General features: G+C 45.6%; 1 protein-coding gene across 6 annotated transcripts in view; it reads right to left on the bottom strand.

The window, feature by feature from the left end:
- CALD1 (caldesmon 1) overlaps positions 1 to 26,755 on the bottom strand; it is a 519,621-nt gene that overhangs the window by 100,229 nt on the left and 392,637 nt on the right. For all 6 annotated transcript variants that reach the window (XM_069228452.1, XM_069228449.1, XM_069228451.1 and 3 more), the window contains one exon: positions 21,945 to 22,099. In XM_069228452.1, the coding sequence (XP_069084553.1) occupies positions 21,945 to 22,099 (155 nt within the window). The remainder of the gene's footprint in view (positions 1 to 21,944; positions 22,100 to 26,755) is intronic.

Raw genomic sequence — 26,755 nt, 5'->3', positions numbered from 1 at the left:
ATCGTCAAGATAAGCTGCACTAAAGGACTCCAAGCCAGCAAGGACTTGATTCACCAACCTTTGGAAGGTGGCAGGGGCATTCTTTAAACCAAAGGGCATAACAGTGAACTGATAATGCCCATCAGGTGTGGAGAATGCTGTCTTTTGTTTTGCTCCAGGTGCCATTTTGATTTGCCAGTACCCTGCTGTTAAGTCAAAGGTACTTAAGAATTTGGCAGCACCTAATTTGTCTATCAGCTCATCAGCTCTAGGAATGGGATGGGCATCTGTCTTGGTGACAGAATTAAGTCCTCTGTAGTCCACACAAAACCTCATCTCTCTCTTTCCATCTTTGGTGTGAGGTTTGGGGACTAAGACCACTGGGCTAGCCCAGGGGCTGTCAGAGTGCTCAATTACTCCCAATTCCAGCATCTTGTGGATTTCCACCTTGATGCTTTCCTTAACTTGATCAGACTGTCTGAATATTTTGTTTTTGACAGGTATGCTGTCTCCTGTGTCCACATCATGGGTACACAGGTGTGTCTGACCAGGGGTTAGGGAAAAGAGCTCAGCAAACTGCTGCAGGAGTGTCCTACAGTCAGATTGCTGTTGGCCAGAGAGGGTGTCTGAATAGATCACTCCATCTACTGAGCCATCATTAGGGTTTGATGACAGAAGATCAGGGAGAGGCTCACTCTCAGCTTCCTGATCCTCATCTGTTACCATTAACAGATTTACATCAGCCCTGTCATGGAAGAGCTTAAGGCGGTTCACGTGGATCACCCTCTTGGGGCTCCTGCTTGTGCCCAGGTCTACAAGGTAGGTGACCTGACTCTTCCTCTCTAGCACTGGGTAAGGGCCACTCCATTTGTCCTGAAGTGCCCTGGGAGCCACAGGCTCCAAAACCAAGACTTTCTGCCCTGGTTGAAATTCAACCAGTGCAGCCTTTTGGTCATACCAAAACTTCTGGAGCTGTTGGCTGGCCTCAAGGTTTTTACTTGCCTTTTCCATGTATTCTGCCATCCTTGAGCGAAGGCCAAGTAAATAGTCCACTATGTCTTGTTTAGGCTCATGAAGAGGTCTCTCCCAGCCTTCTTTCACAAGAGCTAGTGGTCCCCTTACAGGGTGGCCAAACAGAAGTTCAAAGGGTGAGAACCCTACTCCCTTCTGAGGCACCTCTCTGTAAGCGAAAAGCAGACATGGCAAGAGGACATCCCATCTCCTTTTGAGTTTTTCTGGGAGCCCCATGATCATGCCCTTTAATGTCTTGTTGAATCTCTCAAAAAGGCCATTAGTTTGTGGATGATAGGGTGTAGTGAATTTATAAGTCACTCCACACTCATTCCACATGTGTTTCAGGTATGCTGACATGAAGTTGGTACCTCTGTCAGACACCACCTCCTTAGGGAAACCCACTCTGGTAAAGATACCAATGAGGGCCTTGGCTACTGCAGGGGCAGTAGTCGACCGAAGGGGAATAGCTTCAGGATACCTAGTAGCATGATCCACTACTACTAGGATGTACATATTTCCTGAGGCTGTGGGAGGTTCAAGTGGACCCACTATGTCCACACCCACTCTTTCAAAGGGGACCCCCACCACTGGAAGTGGAATGAGGGGGGCCTTTGGATGTCCACCTGTCTTACCACTGGCTTGACAGGTGGTACAGGAGACACAAAACTCCTTAACTTTCTGGGACATGTTGGGCCAGTAGAAGTGGTTGACTAACCTCTCCCGCGTCTTGGTTTGTCCCAAATGCCCAGCAAATGGAATATCATTGGCTAAGGTCAGAATAAATTCTCTGAACCCCTGAGGCACTACCACTCTCCTAGTGGCACCAGGTTTGGGATCTCTTGCCTCAGTGTACAGGAGTCCATCTTCCCAATAGACCCTATGTGTTCCAGTTTTCTTGCCATTGGACTCTTCAGCAGCTTGCTGCCTAAGGCCTTCAAGAGAGGGACAGGTTTCTTGTCCCTTACACAACTCTTCCCTTGAGGGTCCCCCTGGGCCCAAGAGCTCAACCTGATAAGGTTCCAGCTCCATAGGCTCAGTTCCCTCAGAGGGCAGAACTTCTTCCTGAGAAGAGAGGTTCTCTTTTTGGTGTTGTGTTGCAGTTGGTTTCCCAGCTGACTTTCCTTGTCTTTTGGTAGGCTGGGCCCTTTTTCCAGACTCCAGCTCTACTTTTTCACCCTGAGCCTTGCACTGTGCCCTTGTCTTGACACACACCAGTTCAGGGATACCCATCATGGCTGCATGGGTTTTCAGTTCTACCTCAGCCCATGCTGAGGACTCCAGGTCATTTCCAAGCAAACAGTCTACTGGGATATTTGAGGAGACCACCACCTGTTTCAGGCCATTGACCCCTCCCCACTCTAAAGTTACCATAGCCATGGGATGTACTTTAGTCTGATTGTCAGCGTTGGTGACTGGATAAGTTTGTCCAGCCAGGAATTGACCAGGGGAAACCAGTTTCTCTGTCACCATGGTGACACTGGCACCTGTATCCCTCAGGCCTTCTATACTTGTCCCATTAATTAAGAGCTGCTGCCTATATTTTTGCATGTTAGGAGGCCAGGCAACCAGTGTGGCTAAATCCACCCCACCCTCAGAGACTAATGTAGCTTCAGTGTGACACCTGATTTGCTCTGGGCACACTGTTGATCCCACTTGGAGACTGGCCATTCCAGTTTTAGCTGGAGTGGAGTTAGAAGTGGTATTTTTCTGGGGACAGGCCTTGTCTCCAGTTTGGTGTCCATGCTGATTACAGCTACGACACCAGGCCTTTTTGGGATCAAAGGTTTTACCCTTGTACCCAAAATTGGTTTGTGAAGAGGCTCTGGGCCCACCCTCCTGTGCAGGTTTTCGGGGCCTGTAGAAGACTCTTTACTATTTTTGTTTTTGGCTGTCTCACCACCCTTTCCCTGGGGAGGTTTTGTGACCCCTTTCTTTTGGTCACCCCCTGCGGAAGTTTTGGACACCCTAGTCTTGACCCAATGGTCCGCCTTCTTTCCCAATTCTTGGGGAGAAATTGGTCCTAGGTCTACCAGATGCTGATGCAGTTTATCATTGAAACAATTACTTAATAGGTGTTCTTTCACAAATAAATTGTACAGCCCATCATAATTACTTACACCACTGCCTTGAATCCAACCATCTAGTGTTTTTACTGAGTAGTCTACAAAGTCAACCCAGGTCTGGCTCGAGGATTTGTGAGCCCCCCTGAATCTAATCCTATACTCCTCAGTGGAGAATCCAAAGCCCTCAATCAGGGTACCCTTCATGAGGTCATAAGATTCTGCATCTTTTCCAGAGAGTGTGAGGAGTCTATCCCTACACTTTCCTGTGAACATTTCCCAAAGGAGAGCACCCCAGTGATATTTGTTCACTTTTCTGGTTACACAAGCCCTCTCAAAAGCTGTGAACCATTTGGTGATGTCATCACCATCTTCATATTTAGTTACAATCCCTTTAGGGATTTTCAACATGTCAGGAGAATCTCTGACCCTATTTATGTTGCTGCCACCATTGATGGGTCCTAGGCCCATCTCTTGTCTTTCCCTTTCTATGGCTAGGATCTGTCCTTCCAAAGCCAATCTTTTGGCCATCCTGGCTAACTGGATGTCCTCTTCACTGGAGTTATCCTCAGTGATTTCAAGATGTTGGTCCCTCCTGTGAGGGAAGCAGCATCTCTGACTATTATGTTTGGAGTCAGGGCTTGAGAGGCCCTGTTCTCCCTAAATAGGACTGGTAGGGGGGAATCTCCCTCCAAGTTGTGAGAAGGTAGCCTCTTTCTAGCCTTGTTACCCCCACTTTTGGCCTGTTTGGGAGTGTATGTCAGGGTGTTTGTCACTGTTTTCACTGTCTCACTGGGATCCTGATAGCCAGGCCTCAGTGATCATAGTGAAAACACTATGTTTTCAGTATGTTTGTTATGTGTCACTGGGATCCTGCTGGTCAGGACCCCAGTGCTCATAGGTTTGTGGCCTATATGTATGTGTCACTGGGACCCTGTCACACAGGGCCCCAGTGCTCATAGGTGTGCATGTATATGTTCCCTGTGTGGTGCCTAACTGTCTCACTGAGGCTCTGCTAACCAGAACCTCAGTGGTTATGCTCTCTCATTACTTTCAAATTGTCACTAACAGGCTAGTGACCAATTTTACCAATTTACATTGGCTTACTGGAACACCCTTATAATTCCCTAGTATATGGTACTGAGGTACCCAGGGTATTGGGGTTCCAGGAGATCCCTATGGGCTGCAGCATTTCTTTTGCCACCCATAGGGAGCTCTGACAATTCTTACACAGGCCTGCCACTGCAGCCTGAGTGAAATAACGTCCACGTTATTTCACAGCCATTTTACACTGCACTTAAGTAACTTATAAGTCACCTATATGTCTAACCTTTACCTGGTAAAGGTTAGGTGCAAAGTTACTTAGTGTGAGGGCACCCTGGCACTAGCCAAGGTGCCCCCACATTGTTCAGAGCCAATTCCCTGAACTTTGTGAGTGCGGGGACACCATTACACGCGTGCACTACATATAGGTCACTACCTATATGTAGCTTCACCATGGTAACTCCGAATATGGCCATGTAACATGTCTATGATCATGGAATTGCCCCCTCTATGCCATCCTGGCATTGTTGGTACAATTCCATGATCCCAGTGGTCTGTAGCACAGACCCTGGTACTGCCAGACTGCCCTTCCTGGGGTTTCACTGCAGCTGCTGCTGCTGCCAACCCCTCAGACAGGCAGCTGCCCTCCTGGGGTCCAGCCAGGCCTGGCCCAGGATGGCAGAACAAAGAACTTCCTCTGAGAGAGGGTGTGACACCCTCTCCCTTTGGAAAATGGTGTGAAGGCAGGGGAGGAGTAGCCTCCCCCAGCCTCTGGAAATGCTTGGTTGGGCACAGATGTGCCCAATTCTGCATAAGCCAGTCTACACCGGTTCAGGGACCCCTTAGCCCCTGCTCTGGAGCGAAACTGGACAAAGGAAAGGGGAGTGACCACTCCCCTGACCTGCACCTCCCCTGGGAGGTGTCCAGAGGTCCTCCAGTGTGCTCCAGACCTCTGCCATCTTGGAAACAGAGGTGCTGCTGGCACACTGGACTGCTCTGAGTGGCCAGTGCCACCAGGTGACGTCAGAGACTCCTGCTGATAGGCTCCTTCAGGTGTTAGTAGCCTATCCTCTCTCCTAAGTAGCCAAACCCTCTTTTCTGGCTATTTAGGGTCTCTGTCTCTGGGGAAACTTTAGATAACGAATGCATGAGCTCAGCCGAGTTCCTCTGCATCTCCCTCTTCACCTTCTGATAAGGAATCGACCGCTGACCGCGCTGGAAGCCTGCAAACCTGCAACATAGTAGCAAAGACGACTACTGCAACTCTGTAACGCTGATCCTGCCGCCTTCTCGACTGTTTTCCTGCTTGTGCATGCTGTGGGGGTAGTCTGCCTCCTCTCTGCACCAGATGCTCCGAAGAAATCTCCCGTGGGTCGACGGAATCTTCCCCCTGCAACCGCAGGCACCAAAAAGCTGCATCACCGGTCCCTTGGGTCTCCTCTCAGCACGACGAGCGAGGTCCCTCGAATCCAGCGACTCTGTCCAAGTGACCCCCACAGTCCAGTGACTCTTCAGCCCAAGTTTGGTGGAGGTAAGTCCTTGCCTCACCTCGCTGGGCTGCATTGCTGGGAACCGCGACTTTGCAGCTACTCCGGCCCCTGTGCACTTCCGGCGGAAATCCTTTGTGCACAGCCAAGCCTGGGTCCACGGCACTCTAACCTGCATTGCACGACTTTCTAAGTTGGTCTCCGGCGACGTGGGACTCCTTTGTGCAACTTCGGCGAGCACCGTTTCACGCATCCTCGTAGTGCCTGTTTCTGGCACTTCTCCGGGTGCTACCTGCTTTAGTGAGGGCTCTTTGTCTTGCTTGACGTCCCCTCTCTCTGCAGGTCCAATTTGCGACCTCCTGGTCCCTCCTGGGCCCCAGCAGCGTCCAAAAACGCCAAACGCACGATTTGCGTGTAGCAAGGCTTGTTGGCGTCCTTCCGGTGGGAAAACACTTCTGCACAACTCTCCAAGGCTAGAGGGATCCGTCCACCAAAGGGGAAGTCTCTAGCCCTTTTCGTTCCTGCAGAAACCTCAGCTTCTTCTGTCCAGTCGAAGCTTCTTTGCACCCGCAGCTGGCATTTCCTGGGCATCTGCCCATCTCCGACTTGCTTGTGACTTTTGGACTTGGTCCCCTTGTTCCACAGGTACCCTAGATTGGAAATCCACAGTTGTTGCATTGCTGGTTTGTGTCTTTCCTGCATTATTCCTCTAACACGACTCTTTTGTCCTTAGGGGAACTTTAGTGCACTTTGCACTCACTTTTCAGGGTCTTGGGGAGGGTTATTTTTCTAACTCTCACTATTTTCTAATAGTCCCAGCGACCCTCTACAAGGTCACATAGGTTTGGGGTCCATTCGTGGTTCGCATTCCACTTTTGGAGTATATGGTTTGTGTTGCCCCTATCCCTATGTTTCCCCATTGCATCCTATTGTAACTATACATTGTTTGCACTGTTTTCTAAGACTATACTGCATATTTTTGCTATTGTGTATATATATCTTGTGTATATTTCCTATCCTCTCACTGAGGGTACACTCTAAGATACTTTGGCATATTGTCATAAAAATAAAGTACCTTTATTTTTAGTATAACTGTGTATTGTGTTTTCTTATGATATTGTGCATATGACACTAAGTGGTACTGTAGTAGCTTCACACGTCTCCTAGTTCAGCCTAAGCTGCTCTGCTAAGCTACCATTATCTATCAGCCTAAGCTGCTAGACACCCTATACACTAATAAGGGATAATTGGGCCTGGTGCAAGGTGCAAGTACCCCTTGGTACTCACTACAAGCCAGTCCAGCCTCCTACATTGGTTGTGCAGTGGTGGGATAAGTGCTTGAGACTACTTACCACTCTTGTCATTGTACTTTTCATAAGAGAAAAATATACAAAACAAGGTCAGTGTATATACACATAGCCAAAAAGTTTTGCATTTCCTCTTTTCACTCTTTTCTAAGTGCTGAAAAGTACTCCTAAACTTTCAAAAAGTTCTTAAAAGTTTAAAAAGTTTTTTCTGTCTTTCCAAAAAGTTCTGAAAACTTTTTTTTTCTTTTTGTTTTTCCTATCACTTTAACTCTCTCTAAGAATGTCTGGTACAGGCCAAAATGTTGAACTGTCCAAAATTGCATATGATCACCTTAGCTGGAAAGGAGCAAGGAGTCTCTGCATAGAGAGAGGTTTGAGTGTAGGGAAGAATCCTTCCTTAGAACTGTTAATTAATATGCTTAGAGTACAGGATAAGGCCATAAGTGCCCAATCTGGTGAAAAAGTAGCTAATGGTTCTCAATCTGATCCAGGGACTCCCCCAGGAAAAGGTTCAGGAAAGAAACTTCTCAGCCTGCCCATTACTAGACAGTCTAGCATAGTTGGTACAGAGGTTGAATCACACCATACTGATGGTGTGCTCTCACATTATGCTGGTAGCCAAGCTGTTAGGGTGCCCTCTGTAAGGGACAGGTCTCCTTCTGTTCATTCCCATCATACCTCTGTATCTAGAAATGTCCCTCCCACCCACCCTGATGACAGATTGTTAGAAAGGGAGCTCAATAGATTGAGAGTGGAACAAACCAGACTGAAGCTCAAGAAGCAACAGCTGGATTTGGATAGACAGTCTTTAGAATTAGAGAAGGAAAGACAGAAGTTGGGTTTAGATACCCATGGTGGCAGCAGCAGTATTCCCCATAGTCATCCTGCAAAAGAGCATGATTCCAGGAATCTGCACAAGATAGTTCCCCCTTATAAGGAGGGGGATGACATTAACAAGTGGTTTGCTGCACTTGAGAGGGCCTGTGCTGTACAGGATGTCCCTCAAAAGCAGTGGGCTGCTATCCTATGGCTATCATTTAGTGGAAAAGGTAGGGATAGGCTCCTTACTGTAAAAGAAAATGATGCTAATAATTTCCAAGTTCTTAAGAATGCACTCCTGGATGGTTATGGCTTAACCACTGAACAGTACAGGATAAAGTTCAGAGAGACCAAAAAGGAGTCTTCACAAGACTGGGTTGATTTCATTGACCATTCAGTGAAGGCCTTGGAGGGGTGGTTACATGGCAGTAAAGTTACTGATTATGAAAGCCTGTATAACACAATCCTGAGAGAGCATATACTTAATAATTGTGTGTCTGATTTGTTGCACCAGTACCTGGTAGACTCTGATCTGACCTCTCCCCAAGAATTGGGAAAGAAGGCAGACAAATGGGTCAGAACAAGGGTGAACAGAAAAGTTCATACAGGGGGTGACAAAGATGGCAATAAGAAGAAAGATGGTGAAAAATCTCAAGATAAGCATGGGGATAAGGGTAAAACCAAAGATCCCACTTCAAATCTTAAACACTCTTCAGAGGGTGGGGATAAAACAAATTCTTCCTCTTCTTCCCAACCTGCACACATTAAAAAGCCTTGGTGCTTTGTGTGTAAAAATAGAGGCCATAGGCCAGGGGATAAGTCCTGTCCAGGTAAACCCCCTGAGCCTACCACCACTAATACATCAAGCTCTAGTGCCCCTAGCAGTAGTGGTACTAGTGGTGGGACTGCTGGCAACAGTCAAGCAAAGGGTGTAGTTGGGTTCACTTATGGGTCCATAGTGGAAACTGATGTCATCAGTCCCAAGACAGTTTCTGTCACACCTAGTGGCATTGGCCTTGCCACACTGGCTGCTTGTCCCCTTACAATGGATAAGTACAGGCAGACAGTTTCAATAAATGGTGTTGAGGCCTTGGCCTACAGGGACACAGGTGCCAGTTTCACTTTGGTGACTGAAAACCTAGTGCCTCCTGAATAACACATCATTGGACAACAGTATAAGATTATTGATGTCCATAACACCACTAAGTTTCTTCCCTTAGCTATAATTCAGTTTAGTTGGGGTGGAGTTACTGGCCCTAAGCAGGTGGTGGTATCACCTAGCTTACCTGTAGACTGTCTCTTAGGTAATGACCTAGAGGCCTCAGGGTGGGCTGATGTAGAGTTTTATGCCCATGCAGCCATGCTGGGCATCCCTGAGGAATTGTTCCCTCTCATTTCTACTGAAATGAAAAAGCAAAGGAGAGAAGGCCTGAAAACTCAGGATCCCTCTCCATCAACAGGTAAAAAGGGTATCACAGTATCCCCTAACCACCCTACCATTCAGGATACCATTCCTGTGGTGGGAGAAACCTCTCCTGGGGTGGCACCTGTTCCAAGGGAATCATCAGCTGGCAAAGCTGGACTCCCTGAGGTAGAAGTACCTCTCTGTGGGATAACTAACATTGGTGACAAAAATAGCACCATTTTAGTTAACATGGAGCATCCCTCCAACCCTCCCAGAGAAACTTTAGTGCAGAAACCCTGCACTGCCTCACAACACTTAGGACAGCATCCCTGCCCTAGTGTGGAGCTCATAGGACAGCATCCCTGCCCTGCTCCAACTCAAGAGAAACAGGATCCCTGTTCTCTCTTCCAGCCAAATGGACAAAGTTTTTGCCCAGCTATGGCTTTATTGAGACAGCATCCCTGTCTGGCATTTCCATCACTACAAATAGGTTCAGTGGACAATTCCCACTGCTCTAAACTAAAACTTACTGATAGAAACTCTGAAAATACATCTTCACATTGTTGCTTAGCTAAAAAACTTCAAACAGGGTGGTTTACATCCCCACAGGGAAGTAACCATATAGTGGATGATAAAGGGAGTAACCAGTCTATTGCAGAGCTACTCTCTACTTATCACCACTTAGACAATAAAGTCTCAACTGGCCAAGGTTAGCCTTATTGTCCTTCGTTTGGGGGGGGGGGTTGTGTGAGAAGGTAGCCTCTTTCTAGCCTTGTTACCCCCACTTTTGGCCTGTTTGGGAGTGTATGTCAGGGTGTTTGTCACTGTTTTCACTGTCTCACTGGGATCCTGATAGCCAGGCCTCAGTGATCATAGTGAAAACACTATGTTTTCAGTATGTTTGTTATGTGTCACTGGGATCCTGCTGGTCAGGACCCCAGTGCTCATAGGTTTGTGGCCTATATGTATGTGTCACTGGGACCCTGTCAAACAGGGCCCCAGTGCTCATAGGTGTGCATGTATATGTTCCCTGTGTGGTGCCTAACTGTCTCACTGAGGCTCTGCTAACCAGAACCTCAGTGGTTATGCTCTCTCATTACTTTCAATTTGTCACTAACAGGCTAGTGACCAATTTTACCAATTTACATTGGCTTACTGGAACACCCTTATAATTCCCTAGTATATGGTACTGAGGTACCCAGGGTATTGGGGTTCCAGGAGATCCCTATGGGCTGCAGCATTTCTTTTGCCACCCATAGGGAGCTCTGACAATTCTTACACAGGCCTGCCACTGCAGCCTGAGTGAAATAACGTCCACGTTATTTCACAGCCATTTTACACTGCACTTAAGTAACTTATAAGTCACCTATATGTCTAACCTTTACCTGGTAAAGGTTAGGTGCAAAGTTACTTAGTGTGAGGGCACCCTGGCACTAGCCAAGGTGCCCCCACATTGTTCAGAGCCAATTCCCTGAACTTTGTGAGTGCGGGGACACCATTACACGCGTGCACTACATATAGGTCACTACCTATATGTAGCTTCACCATGGTAACTCCGAATATGGCCATGTAACATGTCTATGATCATGGAATTGCCCCCTCTATGCCATCCTGGCATTGTTGGTACAATTCCATGATCCCAGTGGTCTGTAGCACAGACCCTGGTACTGCCAGACTGCCCTTCCTGGGGTTTCACTGCAGCTGCTGCTGCTGCCAACCCCTCAGACAGGCAGCTGCCCTCCTGGGGTCCAGCCAGGCCTGGCCCAGGATGGCAGAACAAAGAACTTCCTCTGAGAGAGGGTGTGACACCCTCTCCCTTTGGAAAATGGTGTGAAGGCAGGGGAGGAGTAGCCTCCCCCAGCCTCTGGAAATGCTTTGTTGGGCACAGATGTGCCCAATTCTGCATAAGCCAGTCTACACCGGTTCAGGGACCCCTTAGCCCCTGCTCTGGCGCGAAACTGGACAAAGGAAAGGGGAGTGACCACTCCCCTGACCTGCACCTCCCCTGGGAGGTGTCCAGAGCTCCTCCAGTGTGCTCCAGACCTCTGCCATCTTGGAAACAGAGGTGCTGCTGGCACACTGGACTGCTCTGAGTGGCCAGTGCCACCAGGTGACGTCAGAGACTCCTGCTGATAGGCTCCTTCAGGTGTTAGTAGCCTATCCTCTCTCCTAAGTAGCCAAACCCTCTTTTCTGGCTATTTAGGGTCTCTGTCTCTGGGGAAACTTTAGATAACGAATGCATGAGCTCAGCCGAGTTCCTCTGCATCTCCCTCTTCACCTTCTGATAAGGAATCGACCGCTGACCGCGCTGGAAGCCTGCAAACCTGCAACATAGTAGCAAAGACGACTACTGCAACTCTGTAACGCTGATCCTGCCGCCTTCTCGACTGTTTTCCTGCTTGTGCATGCTGTGGGGGTAGTCTGCCTCCTCTCTGCACCAGAAGCTCTGAAGAAATCTCCCGTGGGTCGACGGAATCTTCCCCCTGCAACCGCAGGCACCAAAAAGCTGCATCACCGGTCCCTTGGGTCTCCTCTCAGCACGACGAGCGAGGTCCCTCGAATCCAGCGACTCTGTCCAAGTGACCCCCACAGTCCAGTGACTCTTCAGCCCAAGTTTGGTGGAGGTAAGTCCTTGCCTCACCTCGCTGGGCTGCATTGCTGGGAACCGCGACTTTGCAGCTACTCCGGCCCCTGTGCACTTCCGGCGGAAATCCTTCGTGCACAGCCAAGCCTGGGTCCACGGCACTCTAACCTGCATTGCACGACTTTCTAAGTTGGTCTCCGGCGACGTGGGACTCCTTTGTGCAACTTCGGCGAGCACCGTTTCACGCATCCTCGTAGTGCCTGTTTCTGGCACTTCTCCAGGTGCTACCTGCTTTAGTGAGGGCTCTTTGTCTTGCTTGACGTCCCCTCTCTCTGCAGGTCTAATTTGCGACCTCCTGGTCCCTCCTGGGCCCCAGCAGCACCCAAAAACGCCAAACGCACGATTTGCGTGTAGCAAGGCTTGTTGGCGTCCTTCCGGTGGGAAAACACTTCTGCACAACTCTCCAAGGCGAGAGGGATCCGTCCACCAAAGGGGAAGTCTCTAGCCCTTTTCGTTCCTGCAGAAACCTCAGCTTCTTCTGTCCAGTCGAAGCTTCTTTGCACCCGCAGCTGGCATTTCCTGGGCATCTGCCCATCTCCGACTTGCTTGTGACTTTTGGACTTGGTCCCCTTGTTCCACAGGTACCCTAGATTGGAAATCCACAGTTGTTGCATTGCTGGTTTGTGTCTTTCCTGCATTATTCCTCTAACACGACTCTTTTGTCCTTAGGGGAACTTTAGTGCACTTTGCACTCACTTTTCAGGGTCTTGGGGAGGGTTATTTTTCTAACTCTCACTATTTTCTAATAGTCCCAGCGACCCTCTACAAGGTCACATAGGTTTGGGGTCCATTCGTGGTTCGCATTCCACTTTTGGAGTATATGGTTTGTGTTGCCCCTATCCCTATGTTTCCCCATTGCATCCTATTGTAACTATACATTGTTTGCACTGTTTTCTAAGACTATACTGCATATTTTTGCTATTGTGTATATATATCTTGTGTATATTTCCTATCCTCTCACTGAGGGTACACTCTAAGATACTTTGGCATATTGTCATAAAAATAAAGTACCTTTATTTTTAGTATAACTGTGTATTGTGTTTTCTTATGATATTGTGCATATGACACTAAGTGGTACTGTAGTAGCTTCACACGTCTCCTAGTTCAGCCTAAGCTGCTCTGCTAAGCTACCATTATCTATCAGCCTAAGCTGCTAGACACCCTATACACTAATAAGGGATAACTGGGCCTGGTGCAAGGTGAAAGTACCCCTTGGTACTCACTACAAGCCAGTCCAGCCTCCTACACAAGTCACTATCATCATCCTCTGTGTTGCCATCCTCAGAGGGGTTGGCCATTCAAACTCTGCCAACAGCTCCTGGAGCTGTAGTTTGGAAGGTCTGAGGCCAATTGTTATTTTCTTTATTTTACAGAGTGACCTTAGCTCCCTCATCTTAAGATGGAGGTAAGGTGTGGTGTCGAGTTCCACCACATTCACATCTGTACTAGACATTATGCTTCTAAAAGTTGAAATACTTTTTAAGAATCTAAAAACTAGTTCTAGAATCTAATTCAAACTTTTACCAAACTTTTAAACACTAAAAGAAATGCTAAACAGGGACTAACACAAGGCCCTAGCAGGACTTTTAAGAATTTAGAAAAATAGCTCAAATTGCAAAAATCAATTTCTAATGACAATTTTTGGAATTTGTCGTGTGATCAGGAATTGGCTGAGTAGTCCAGCAAATGCAAAGTCTTGTACCCCACCGCTGATCCACCAATGTAGGAAGTTGGCTCTGTATGCACTATTTCAGAGTAAGGAATAGTATGCACAGAGTCCAAGGGTTCCCCTTAGAGGTAAGATAGTGGCAAAAAGAGATAATACTAATGCTCTATTTTGTGGTAGTGTGGTCGAGCAGTAGGCTTATCAAAGGAGTAGTGTTAAGCATTTGTTGTACATACACACAGGCAATAAATGAGGAACACACACTCAGAGACAAATCCAGCCAATAGGTTTTGTTATAGAAAAATATATTTTCTTAGTTTATTTTAAGAACCACAGGTTCAATTTCTACATGTAATATCTAATTTGAAAGGTATTGCAGGTAAGTACTTTAGGTACTTTGAATAATTACAGTAGCATATATACTTTTCACATATAACACAAATAGCTGTTTTAAAAGTGGACACAGTGCAATTTTCACAGTTCCTGGGGGAGGTAAGTTATTGTTAGTTTTAGCAGGTAAGTAAATCACTTACAAGTTTCAGGTTTGGGTCCAAGGTAGCCCACCGTTGGGGGTTCAGAGCAACCCCAAAGTTACCACACCAGCAGCTCAGGGCCGGTCAGGTGCAGGGTTCAAAGTGGTGCCCAAAACGCATAGGCTTCAATGGAGAGAAGGGGGTGCCCCGGTTCCAGTCTGCCAGCAGGTAAGTACCCGCGTCTTCGGAGGGCAGACCAGGGGGGTTTTGTAGGGCACCGGGGGGGACACAAGTCAGCACAAAAAGTACACCCTCAGCAGCGCGGGGGCGGCCGGGTGCAGTGTGCAAACACGCGTCAGGTTTTCAATGAGAGACCAAGGGATCTCTTCAGCGGTGCAGGCAGGCAAGGGGGGGGCTCCTCAGGGTAGCCACCACCTGGGCACGGGAGAGGGCCTCCTGGGGGTCACTCCTGCACTGAAGTTCCGTTCCTTCAGGTGCTGGGGACTGCGGGTGCAGGGTCTTTTCCAGCCGTCGGGATTTCAGAGTCAGGCAGTCGCGGTCAGGGGGAGCCTGGGGATTCCCTCTGCAGGCGTCGCTGTGGGGGCTCAGGGGGGACAACTTTGGTTACTCACGGTCTTGGAGTCGCCGGAGGGTCCTCCCTGAGGTGTTGGTTCTCCACCAGTCGAGTCGGGGTCGCCGGGTGCAGTGTTGCAAGTCTCACGCTTCTTGCGGGGAGTTGCAGGGGTCTTTAAATCTGCTCCTTTGAAACAAAGTTGCAGTCTTTTTGGAGCAGGGCCGCTGTCCTCGGGAGTTTCTTGTCTTTCTTGAAGCAGGGCAGTCCTCTGAGGATTCAGAGGTCGCTGGTCCTTTGGAAAGCGTCGCTGGAGCAGGTTTCTTTGGAAGGCAGGAGACAGGCCGGTAGGACTGGGGCCAAAGCAGTTGGTGTCTTCTTTTCTTCTTCTGCAGGGGTCTTTCAGCTCAGCAGTCCTCTTCTTCTTGTAGTTTCAGGAATCTAAATTCTTAGGTTCAGGGAAGCCCTTAAATACTAAATTGTAAGGGTGTGTTTAGGTCTGGGGGGTTAGTAGCCAATGGCTACTAGCCCTGAGGGTGGGTACACCCTCTTTGTGCCTCCTCCCAAGGGGAGGGGGTCACATTCCTATCCCTATTGGGGGAATCCTCCATCTGCAAGATGGAGGATTTCTAAAAGTTAGAGTCACTTCAGCTCAGGACACCTTAGGGGCTGTCCTGACTGGCCAGTGACTCCTCCTTGTTATTTTCATTATCTCCTCCGGCCTTGCCGCCAAAAGTGGGGCAAGTGACCGGAGGGGGCGGGCAACTCCACTAGCTGGAGTGCCCTGTGGTGCTGGAACAAAGGGGGTAAGCCTTTGAGGCTCACCGCCGGGTGTTACAGCTCCTGCCTGGGGGAGGTGTTAGCATCTCCACCCAGTGCAGGCTTTGTTACTGGCCTCAGAGTGACAAAGACACTCTCCCCATGGGCCCAGCAACATGTCTCAGTTGTGGCAGGCTGCTGGAACCAGTCAGCCTACACAGATAGTCGGTTAAGGTTTCAGGGGGCACCTCTAAGGTACCCTCTGGGGTGTATTTCACAATAAAATGTACACTGGCATCAATGTGCATTTATTGTGCTGAGAAGTTTGATACCAAACTTCCCAGTTTTCAGTGTAGCCATTATGGTGCTGTGGAGTCCGTGTTTGACAGACTCCCAGACCATATACTCTTATGGCTACCCTGCACTTACAATGTCTAAGGTTTGGCTTAGACACTGTAGGGGCACAGTACTCATGCACTGGTGCCCTCACCTATGGTATAGTGCACCCTGCCTTAGGGCTGTAAGGCCTACTAGAGGGGTGACTTATCTATACTGCATAGGCAGTGTGAGGTTGGCATGGCACCCTGAGGGGAGTGCCATGTCGACTTACTCGTTTTGTTCTCACCAGCACACACAAGCTGGCAAGCAGTGTGTCTGTGCTGAGTGAGGGGTCCCCAGGGTGGCATAAGATATGCTGCAGCCCTTAGAGACCTTCCCTGGCATCAGGGCCCTTGGTACCAGGGGTACCAGTTACAAGGGACTTACCTGGATGTCAGGGTGTGCCAATTGTGGAATCAAAAGTACAGGTTAGGGAAAGAACACTGGTGCTGGGGCCTGGTTAGCAGGCCTCAGCACACTTTCAATTCAAAACATAGCATCAGCAAAGGCAAAAAGTCAGGGGGTAACCATGCCAAGGAGGCATTTCCTTACAGTTGGTTCCCGCTGCTCCTGAGAGGGACACGAAAAAAGAGTCCAGCCGGACCAGCTTGTTATGTGGTAAGTGACAAGAAAGTAAACCCCGGGTCTGGTGCCTTTTGTCTAGCTCATATAGCCATCAGCCCCTGGTCAGCCACCAATCAGCCCAGAGTTCTAAACATTCCTGGCTTTCGCTCCCCATAGACCTGGTCTCTGAGAGGCTGGTCATGGCTCCCAAATTAATATTGAAGTTCGCTTAGCAGACACTGCGCATTCCGAGGGTGCTGTGTGCTATGGTATTGGTCTTGGTTCCCTTAAAAGGATCATTGTGGCGTCCTCCCCACGGCTTTGGTGGTCCTCTTTTAGGAACGCCAAAGTCGTAATAAGGCCCATAGATTTTAAATATATATGGGTTCTTACATCTCTTCCAAAGGTGACTAATAACCACCTGAAGCATAACAATGATCATGAAAAATTATGATTATAATTTTATTGTGGTAGCGCGACTCATGTACGGGGTATGCCACTTTATCAAAAGGAATTCCAAAAACATCTATTACATCAAAAGGCAGCAGTTATGTCTAGTCTTGAAAAAAGCCTTGTAAGGGTAAAGAAGCCGCACATATTGGCCCTGAATCCAATGCCAAATCATCATCAGTCAGCACAAATCAAGCATTTATATATTTCTTATGAATATTGTTTTTCTGCAATTACTCAATCACTGTCAATAATCACTCAACATGCTCTACTATCCAGCAGTGCAGAGCTATTCAGAGTCCTGCTATCCTAAATTATCAAATTATTTGACAAAAGGAACAACTGACAGACACCATCACGCATGGAAAATGAAATATAAGGAAGCCAATGCACAACTGCTCTTTTGCCACTAGGCTAACATATAGATACATTTCAGCAGTTCACAGATTTTCTCTTTTGTCCACCCATATTTGCCTGGGCTTCCCTTGGGACAAAGAATCCACATGAATGTCTAGTTGATTAAAAAGTGGAACCCTAGTAAATTCAGAAAACCTGAAAATCACACTCAATACATTTTTCCTTCATTACATCTTTCCTGTGACCTGTAATCAATCAATTAGATTAAATTAATAGCTTTAGGAAACAAAGTATAGCACTGGGTACGAACCAATTCACCCTTAAGTTTTTATTTTAATTCACAATGAAAACATGTTGTGTGGGTTCTCTTAACCTAAGTAGTTTCTAATTCCAATTGAAGAAAATGAGTAACACAACTCAATAGGTTCATTCATTCTTTTTCGATAGCACTCAACACTTCCTCAGCAGAATACACTAAATCAGGGTGTGGAAATATCATTTCAAAGCCAAGCAGGAATGTAGCATAACTATTCAGACAAGGAACTGAGGTTGTGTCTAAAGCTGAGCAGGTCCAGTTACGCAGACAATTACATATTCCATCTTTGCTCTGTCCTGAGTAAACTTTGGAGGGCAGAAAGCTACAGGCACAGTTAGTGACTCCAAAAACATTTATTTTTGCTTCAATGCACCACAAGAAACGCAACGCTGGCCAAAGGGATTACTGGAATATCAGCAGACCTTTAAACTAAATGTAGGTTTAAGGCCAACTTCTCAAGGCACAGTTGTTGTGGTTCTCAACAAGATGCTGAGAGGAGTCCATAGCACAGAAGAATCCCCGATTGTGATGAAATCTTCCAATTCTTCCTGATTTCCTTAGGAAAGGGAGATGTTTCCCATTATACACCCTGCACTTATCTTTCAGGTGCAAGGTGTCAAATGTTTCCTTCAGAGGGTCCCAGTTAGGAGGAAAGCAATACAAAGGGCAAAAAACCTCATAGGCAATGTTGGTAATTCTGGATTGCAGATGATGGCTGACACAAGGGTTGATAAACAAGGCACCCAAACCACACTGGAGCAGGGATAAGAATAAGCTGAGCACAACGTATTCAGAACTACACAATACAATAAGATATCCTGATGCAGAAAAATAGAGCAGCAATCAAGAACAAAAAGGCTTCAAAGTGGGTAATGAATGCAACGAGAAATGAATGCAATGCATCCATCGCAAGGCAAAGCCTCCTGATGTATCATCTAGGCAGGAAATTACATAACAGAAAAAGGATTAGCACCATCATGGATCTCCAGTGAACCAGTATGCTCCGGGTGCTCGGAAACATCTTTTCAAGACTTCTAGTTCTTTAGGAATGGTGTACATCAGCATGTTATAATAATTTACAAATTAATATATTAGTTTATGTAGTCTCACTGACAAACTGGTAACATTTCAATATTCTGATAACCTCAGCATGCGGTCCCATTGCCAATCTTCAGACTATAAAATGCCTCACTTTATAAGAAAAGTGCTATTGTGTTGAGGCATTCGAACCACTCTCCGTTCTGATGTTTTGAAATTAACCCCCCAAAAGAACTTTTTAATGGCCTTCAAACACTAGATACAGGCCAGATACCTGCTGAGAACAATAACCTTGCCAGAACGGTGGAAGAAAATGTCACGTCATTAGCTGCTAACCACTTTATGATCTGAAATCGCTCCCAGCCTTCTCTAATGCCCAACATATTTAGGTCTGCCCTTGTTACGTTAGTTTTCTGCCTTTCCTGTTTCTTCTCTGGAAATTGTTGCTAAGTGGGGAAAGAAGTTGCTATGTTCCTTCATGAATGTTTCTTTTTGTCTGTTCGGTGTTGGCCTCCTTCTACAACGTATTACTCCTGCTGTGGCTAGTCTTGGACTTGAGAAATATTTAACTCCATTTTTGTTTTAATATTCAGACAGTTTTTCCTATGTTCCTTATGCCAACAATTGTACAATAGCATTTCTATTCCTTCTGTTGACAATTCCCATACATTGCTCTGGATACCTAAATGTGTAGCCCTCCAAGCAAAAAAGATAAGTATCAGTGTCTGGATGTGACAACACAAGCGCAAGATCACCTCAAAGACTCAGACCACTGTACATCGTCTCAAGAGAACTGACTGGGGGAATTGACCTTGGGCAACAGAGAGCAACCATGTTTTTTTCATTGACTCCCAGTTATCTCTCATGTCACGTCTGCAGACACCGGGAATTATGTCCGAAATAGAGTGTGCATGCAGAGGATCCCAGGCATTTGCAGCTAACACTGCCACTTAAGTCCACCATGCATTATGTTGCATAATTCAGTCTTTGTATTATTAAGCACCAGACTATTAAAGAAATGGACCTTAGAATCTGCAGGCGAAATGTCATGATTTTTTTCAAGTTGAAGTCACTGGCCTATCACCCATGGTTTTGCAATTGTTCAACACTACAAGAAAACCCATAAACCAGTCAGCTCTTTCCCTGTGCACAAGGGCACGAACTAATACTGACCTGCAACATCTGAGAGATATTTCAACTCAGCAACCTTCGCACAAAAAATATTTCATGTTTGTTTCAAACTATTTTGAACGGAATACCACTGCAACATCCTCATTCATGCTTGCGCAACCCGACACTGCACGCCCATTCAAAGAAATACTAAATAACATGAGAAGAAATTGCATATAGTATGAACACAACATGTTGCATTAGGTATACACATTTTCAGACAATCAGGCTACTACATTAGAACACTATTCATTAGGTGTTAACAGCTTTCTTAAAACAGGACGAAGAAACTATGACTGCAGACGTGTCTCTGTTTTTGGATACTATTTTTCTGTTCTATGCACTCTCACTTTAAGGCGAGGTGAACCACTGAAAGGAGGTGTTTGGGTTTCAGATCACTTCCAAAAATATCCCACAGCCCAGTCCCAGGCTTATGCTGAGCACAGCGGTAGCATGTTCATAGGCCAATGATAAACACAGACCAGCCAGAATGACTACATCATTCTTGCGCCCTTTCCAAGAACCCTTGCCATAATTATTCTGAGGCATTTCAAGGACAGTGTTCAGGGGGTTAAGTGTGTGGTTTGTGGGTATCTGCATACCAACAATCTGACATAAAATTGTGAGGTTTGTCCAAATTCTTAATTGATCTTTAGTTGTATGCTTTTCTTCAAAAAGTAAAATACAATAAAAATATTTTTTGAAGTCTATCAAAGAATGATAATAAGTCAGGTTAAACTAGCTGTGCATAAATGAATATCTTTTGGATTCAAGCATCCAAATGCATCATTAAAGCCTTTTGTCCTGATTGTTTTAATACTCTATTGCCAGCAATGGAAACTGTATAATTATTCATAAACATCTTAATGATGCTCATCGTAATTTAAAAGGCATTTCAAGGTCGGAGATTATGCAATTTTCTGAAGGAGTTAATCGCTGCAATTGTAATATTGTCATTGCAACCAGATGGTTTCCTTCTGTTATATCATGGTTGGAGGGATCCTGATAAGACATTATAACTCATTGTCTCAAAGATTAAGCAACTAGACATCAGGACAGAATCCTAATTATTAGAGCAAGAACATGCACAATGAGATGGAGCTATTCTGAGTCCAACTTCCCATAGGCGGTGGTTGCTGCTGCCAGACTGCTCTAAAACCACCTGGACATTAGGTTCAGCCAATCTATCTGTTGGTTCATCTGAAAAAAAACCTGAGTCAATTTAAGATAAATTAAATTCTCTCAATGGCATTTCCAAAAATAGAGGGAGAAAGCAGACCCTTTAAATATTAATTAGACTGATTTTTCAGGATATATATATATATATATATATATATATATATATATATATGTGTATTGACTTGCGATGCACGTTCCATGAATTTCATCCAAAAGTTACATATTTTTTTCAGCACAGGTTTTTAAATGCTGTTGTTAGACAAGGCAGGATGTCTCCACAGTCCGGAAAATGTTGGAGGTCATCTGGAACAACCATGAGACTGCATATGGACTTTATTTAGCCGTTGGTGATCGACCCATCATCCTGCCAGGTTAGCAAAGGGATGCCCTCCCCTCTCTTAGTGGAGGACCACTCGCCATCCCTGCCTGCATCAGTGATCAGAAATGATTTCCTGGTATCTAATATAAATGTGCAGCCTCCGTTCCCCATCTCCTTCTGACAGGGGTCAAGACAAGAAATAAAAGTGTGCCACAGGTATGATTTGAAAGGCAGAGCCCAGCACTTTTACTACACACTTTGTAAAATTACCAACCGCTCAAATCTGGTGGACCACTCTACTACTGGCTGGCTTTTCTGATGAAACTGGTTATGTCATACCACAGCCTCCTAGATGTAGACTGTTTCCAGCAGAGTTACATTCAGAGACGTGCATCAGCGTAGGCGCCTATAGTGCCACAAGTCAGAAGTTCAGGCAACCCTTTAAAGAGATCAGTTACATTTTCACCATTTCAAAAACAGAACATCAAGCTTCTAGCTAGTGAGGATTCGTGCATAGTATCTCGATGGACTTGATTTCTTTGCTATTAACATTTTTTTTTCTGACTGACAATTCATAGGTGAAAAATTGTCATGTATCATGGAAAAAGTGTGCAGTGGCTTGTAATAGTTTTTTTTTTTTTATTAGTCAACTGGTCATCCGCAATAGCAGCACAGTTTACCATGAATTGTGCACTTTAAGCCACATTATACATTCATGTTACAGCCGTGTGAAGTGACAAAATCTATTCAAGAGCTATTTCAATCAATTCACTTCAAAGACGGTGAAGACCATACCACAGCGTGAATCACCGGAGAATGAAAAGAACAACACGTAAAATAAAACCGCTTTGACGTGTCTTCAATTCCATATCTCTATTCACACAACTGTTTTTGTGACCTTTAAATGCTCATAACACAGTTTATTAATCAAACTACTCAAGTTACCTGGGAAATTCGGTGTGTTTAAGCTTGTGTGGAGTTGCGTCATGAAAGCTCTCTCCATTCTGCGCCTTGGTGTCAAGAAATCCCTTTTTGCGATCCCAGCTTGGCTTCCCTTCTTCCTTGGGCGTCTTATCTTTACTTGACTTGTCGTCTTTTATCTGTGACAGATACATCATAAATGGGATGGCAAAACATAATCAGTACATGAGCACAAATGCGCACAGACGTTGTGAAATACACTGATGCTCTGGTTTCTTAAGCACCAGTCCACTGACTTTGGAATCTTAAAAAATTTCCCTCAACTGCATCCTGACAGGGAGTTCTTGATTTTGCAGCTCCTTAAACAATATAAACCTTTTAGGAATCTATTCCACAACTATTACCTTTGATCTTGACTTACAGATTTCAAGGCTTTCATGTTTTTCCTTTACACACAGCAAAACAAATCTTCAATAAGTAGTTCATTAATGCCTCACAATACCGTCTATACTTTCGTGAGTGCTTCTTGCTACCCGAAGCTTCAGTGGATAGTGCAGTTTGTTGTCCAAAAGGCTCATGAATACATCAACTCCATGTGTACAAAATATATAAAGCATAAAAAGTGATGAATGGAATGCTTCAATTAATCTCAGCTACTAAAACCCATTCAGGGCCAAGTTCCAGTTCATCATTTTTTAGTTAATATGTGCCAATACAGACAGCAACCAACATTCCACAAATCCATCATGTCCACGTCCCAAAAGGTCCCTAAATGCTACATCCCACCAGCTGTTTGTCATGGCCAGGCAGTGTAGCCCCCTGATTCCTCAAGAGGTCCCTGATCAAAAGTGAGTTCAAATGTACATAACCGAGATGGCAGGCCAGTCCATCAATTAACGAGCTGTATGTTGCCCATATTTTTAAATTCTGTTCCCAAGAAAGGTGTCAAGGGGGCTGTCCTCGTACAACCAACACGGTGAGACATTGCCTTCCCTGCCACCGCTCCTGCTCATGCTTGGACTTGAGAAAGCCTACCGTTTTCCCCCAGGATTAACATAATGCAATTTCACTCTGGCCTGAATTAAGGGCCAAACTCCTCTAGTCAGGAAGTCTTAATCACACATGCTGTTGATTATCTGTAACCCATTAAGTGTTTTGGCCCGCCTTAAAAAATGTTGAGCCCTGTCAACCTTCATTATGTTGAGTGACCCACACTTTCCAGTGCCATCTCTCTACTGGTGTTCCTATATTCATAGTACCTAAGACTATGAGGAGGGATTCCATATAAGGTGCATTGAATGGAAACAGGTCCATATAGCCTGTCCTTGACCACTGGGCTTCTGGGTCCTCCAAGTACTTTACTATACTGACCAGCAACCGAGCAATATTTTGGTAGTCTCCTCCTTAAATTTACTACAGGGGTCACTACATAGCATGAAGTGAGGATGGTGCCTCCTCCTCCAACTAAACAGGTCTTTTTGATAAAGCACAAAAAACACACACTGAGTTGGGATCTCTGCGGGTTAAGCCCCCTGACCACTCACCTGCCACAGCAGGCACAAAGAGACTGGCCATAGCTCCTCCACATCTAAGCAAGCCATTTCAGGCCCTAAGCAAGCCATTTCAGGCCCTAGTCACACTACAGTGGTGACAGTGTGGTGTCATGACCACTGAGAATTTTTGGGACGAAGGGACATGCAGTTCAAATCAGGCCCCGCTCTAGATGAATACCAGCTGTCGCCAAAAAACAGCCACTCTCTCCTATGTACCCAAGCTGAACAAGGCTACTCCCATTCAACCCAGCTTCCCCAAACAATATAAAAGCAACGTTCACATACAAAGTTAAACATTGAACATGTATCAGAACTGAACTGATAGGCTACAAATGTGCTGCTTGTCTAAGCAAATTAATTGAGCTCTGACGCAAGCTGCTGCTATAGCAACGTAATCTTATAGTTACTGCAATCCTGGGAAGAAGTAGCATTTGTTCAGGTCCCCCAGCCAACATGTAAAGGGACCAGATTAATGCTGCCTGCATCAATTTTGAATTGTTTAAATTACAACCACTTTTCTGAGGCCCTGACAGTCTGCAGCTCCATCAGTCCACTGCAGTTCACACACTCCAAGCCCTCAGCTGCACCAGTGCCAGGAACCCCACACATGTAGTCTGCCAGAGCACCTCAGTTCTGGCAGTCAGTACACTCTGCTGCTCCAGTACTGGAACCTCAGGAGCAGCTCCATCAGTGCACCTCAGTTCACACACTCCAAGCCCCTCAGCCGTGCCCATGCCAGAACACCACACACACCGTCTGCCAGAGCACCTCAGTTTTTATAGACAGTACACTCTGCTGTTACAGTACTAGGACCTCCGGCGCAGCTCCACCAGTACCTCAGTTTTACCCCAGTGAGGTCACTTCCTTTCCTATACTGGGACCTCGTTTGCGTACAGTACAATTACAGCAGCTCAATTCTAATATTGAGTCCCACTGCCAAGCGAGTACTGGACTCAAAAGAGCAAAACATAGCTCAGCCAGTGTATGTCAAGTCTAACATCCAATGCCACTGTTGATGGGAACCACCACAGCTCCGCCAGAATCCATCAATTCTAACATTCAGTGCACATTTCTTCTCAGTACTAAGGCTCACACCAATGCCCTTCAGGACTCCTTGCTTCTGTGGTTCACAGGCAATGCCACTCCCATACTGGGCCCCACTCTCAGCTTCACCAGAGCATCTCCAGGCTAACCCTCGACAACATTGGCAAACCAATACTAGGCTCCACACATAGCTCCATTAACACACCTCACTTCTGACCTTGGGGGCCCATTACTATCCAGTACTGCACCCCATGTACAACTATGTCCTTGCACCTCAACCTTAACCTGCAGCACCCGATTATTCCAATGCCAGGAATTACACAGCGCTGCGTTTCTCATTCCTCACCGACTACCTTTCTGTTATTCCAGCAGTGGGCCGGGACACAGCTCTATCTGTACCCGCAATCCTGATCTGAAGCGCCCCAAAATTGCTGTACTGGGGTTCACATACAACTCTGCTAATGCACCTCTTGCTATTCTGCAGTGCCCCCTGCTGTTCCACAATTTTACTTTTGTTTGAGGATGTGGGGGAACAAATACAATCTATTCCTTATTTGGGAGGGTCTGTTTCACCTATATCACTCTGTTCTTTCCTTTACTCTGTTTACTCTCAATGTTTTTTTCCACTCCACTTTTCTCTTTCCAGCTCTTAAAATACACACGTTAATGGTTTTGCTCTTTCTTTCAACTGTTTATCTCTACTCCTCCTCCTTTTTTCATTTCCCTCTTCCTCTTGCTACCTCCTCTTTCAAACTTGCAAAAACGTGGATATTTCTTTCCTTGTTTCATTCTTCTCTTTTTTCTTCATCAGGCGTTCATTCTTTCACTATTTTGTTCTCTTCCCTTCATTCTTGCTTTGTCTTGTTATTTGCTCTTTCCTTTGACTCCGTATTTGTCCTTTCATTTATTATATCTTTTTCCCTTCCTTTCTCTGATGTTTTTCTTATCTTTATCTGTCAATTCACGTTTTAGCATAAATCCCTCTTTTTCCAGTCTGTATGTGGAAGCCACAAGTTACTTATCGAGACCCGAATTGTCAAAGTGGTTTTCCCATTCTGTGGGAAATGTGTCAGTACATACATGCCCTGGTTCTTTTGCTGCTTTTTTCTCTCACCATCTCTTTTTTTCTCTAATGTTAATTTTTCTCTTTCTTTTCACACTTCTTTCATTATTTCTTTCCTCTTTATCTTTAGTTCGCTAGCTTCCTTCCCTTTTTTCTTTTGCCTCACGTTTGCCCTAATTCTTCTCTTTGTTGTGTTTTCATTTTCTCATTCTTTCTTTCCCTTCTTTCTTTTATGTCTTTGCAACCCCTTCTCTCTCTTCCTGTTGTCTGTTCTATTCCTTTTGCTTCTCTTTTTCTGCCCCATCCGCTTTCTCTCCTGAGGACTAATTATCAATGGAGCAGCAGGTGCAGTGGCACCTAGACATAGAGACCTATTGACCCCACTCAACTCTAACTACTGCTTTTCCTTTCTTACTCCAGGGCCCCTGACACTGTTACTATGCCACTTGTCCTCTCCAACTTTACTCTAGGCTCTCTCTTTCCTTTCACCCTCCATCCCAAATTATATTTTTGATATGGTGTTTTGAGCATTACACTCTAATGCCAAAAGTCTATTTCAGATAAAGGTTTATATGATAATTGTATATGTTTTAAGATAGAGGAAGAAGGTAAATAGAAGTACTTTAGTAAAATACTGGGCCACTGGAATTATATGGCATGAAAAGATGAATTTATGAGGCAGGGTTGACCAATTTATGTGGCAAGAAAAGTCAAGTTATGAATTTACAATGCCAATAGCTGTATCTCAAGAACATGCAAGACCTATTGCATTGTAAATGCTTGTTTTATACTGAAGATGCATTATTCTGCATTACCTTTCGTTAATATTAATCAACATTGGCCTTGCATTGTTCACTATATTATGTTTAATCATATATTGAATATTGTTTTCATATGTTTTGGTCCTCAAACATCTAACTCAATTAACAAAGGTGTTATACGTGTTTTAGGAAAAGGATGTCTTAGCTTTCTTAATATAAGGACTCAGGGCGTATGATCAACCAGCATTAGGTTCATTTTGGTGGTGTGTGATATTTTTTGTTGAAGTTACTGCTATTTTGCTTTTGGATTTGAAATGTGCTACATTACTTGATTGTTCATTTAGTGATACGGGATGTGCAACTGTGCTCTCCACTTTCACATTGACAAGGACTCTGAAAACTTTGTGATTCATT

This window comes from Pleurodeles waltl, chromosome 4_1 (genome assembly GCF_031143425.1).
Source record: "Pleurodeles waltl isolate 20211129_DDA chromosome 4_1, aPleWal1.hap1.20221129, whole genome shotgun sequence".
In the NCBI taxonomy this organism is placed as follows: domain Eukaryota; kingdom Metazoa; phylum Chordata; class Amphibia; order Caudata; family Salamandridae; genus Pleurodeles; species Pleurodeles waltl.
This window is presented reverse-complemented; position numbering and strand designations above follow the sequence as displayed.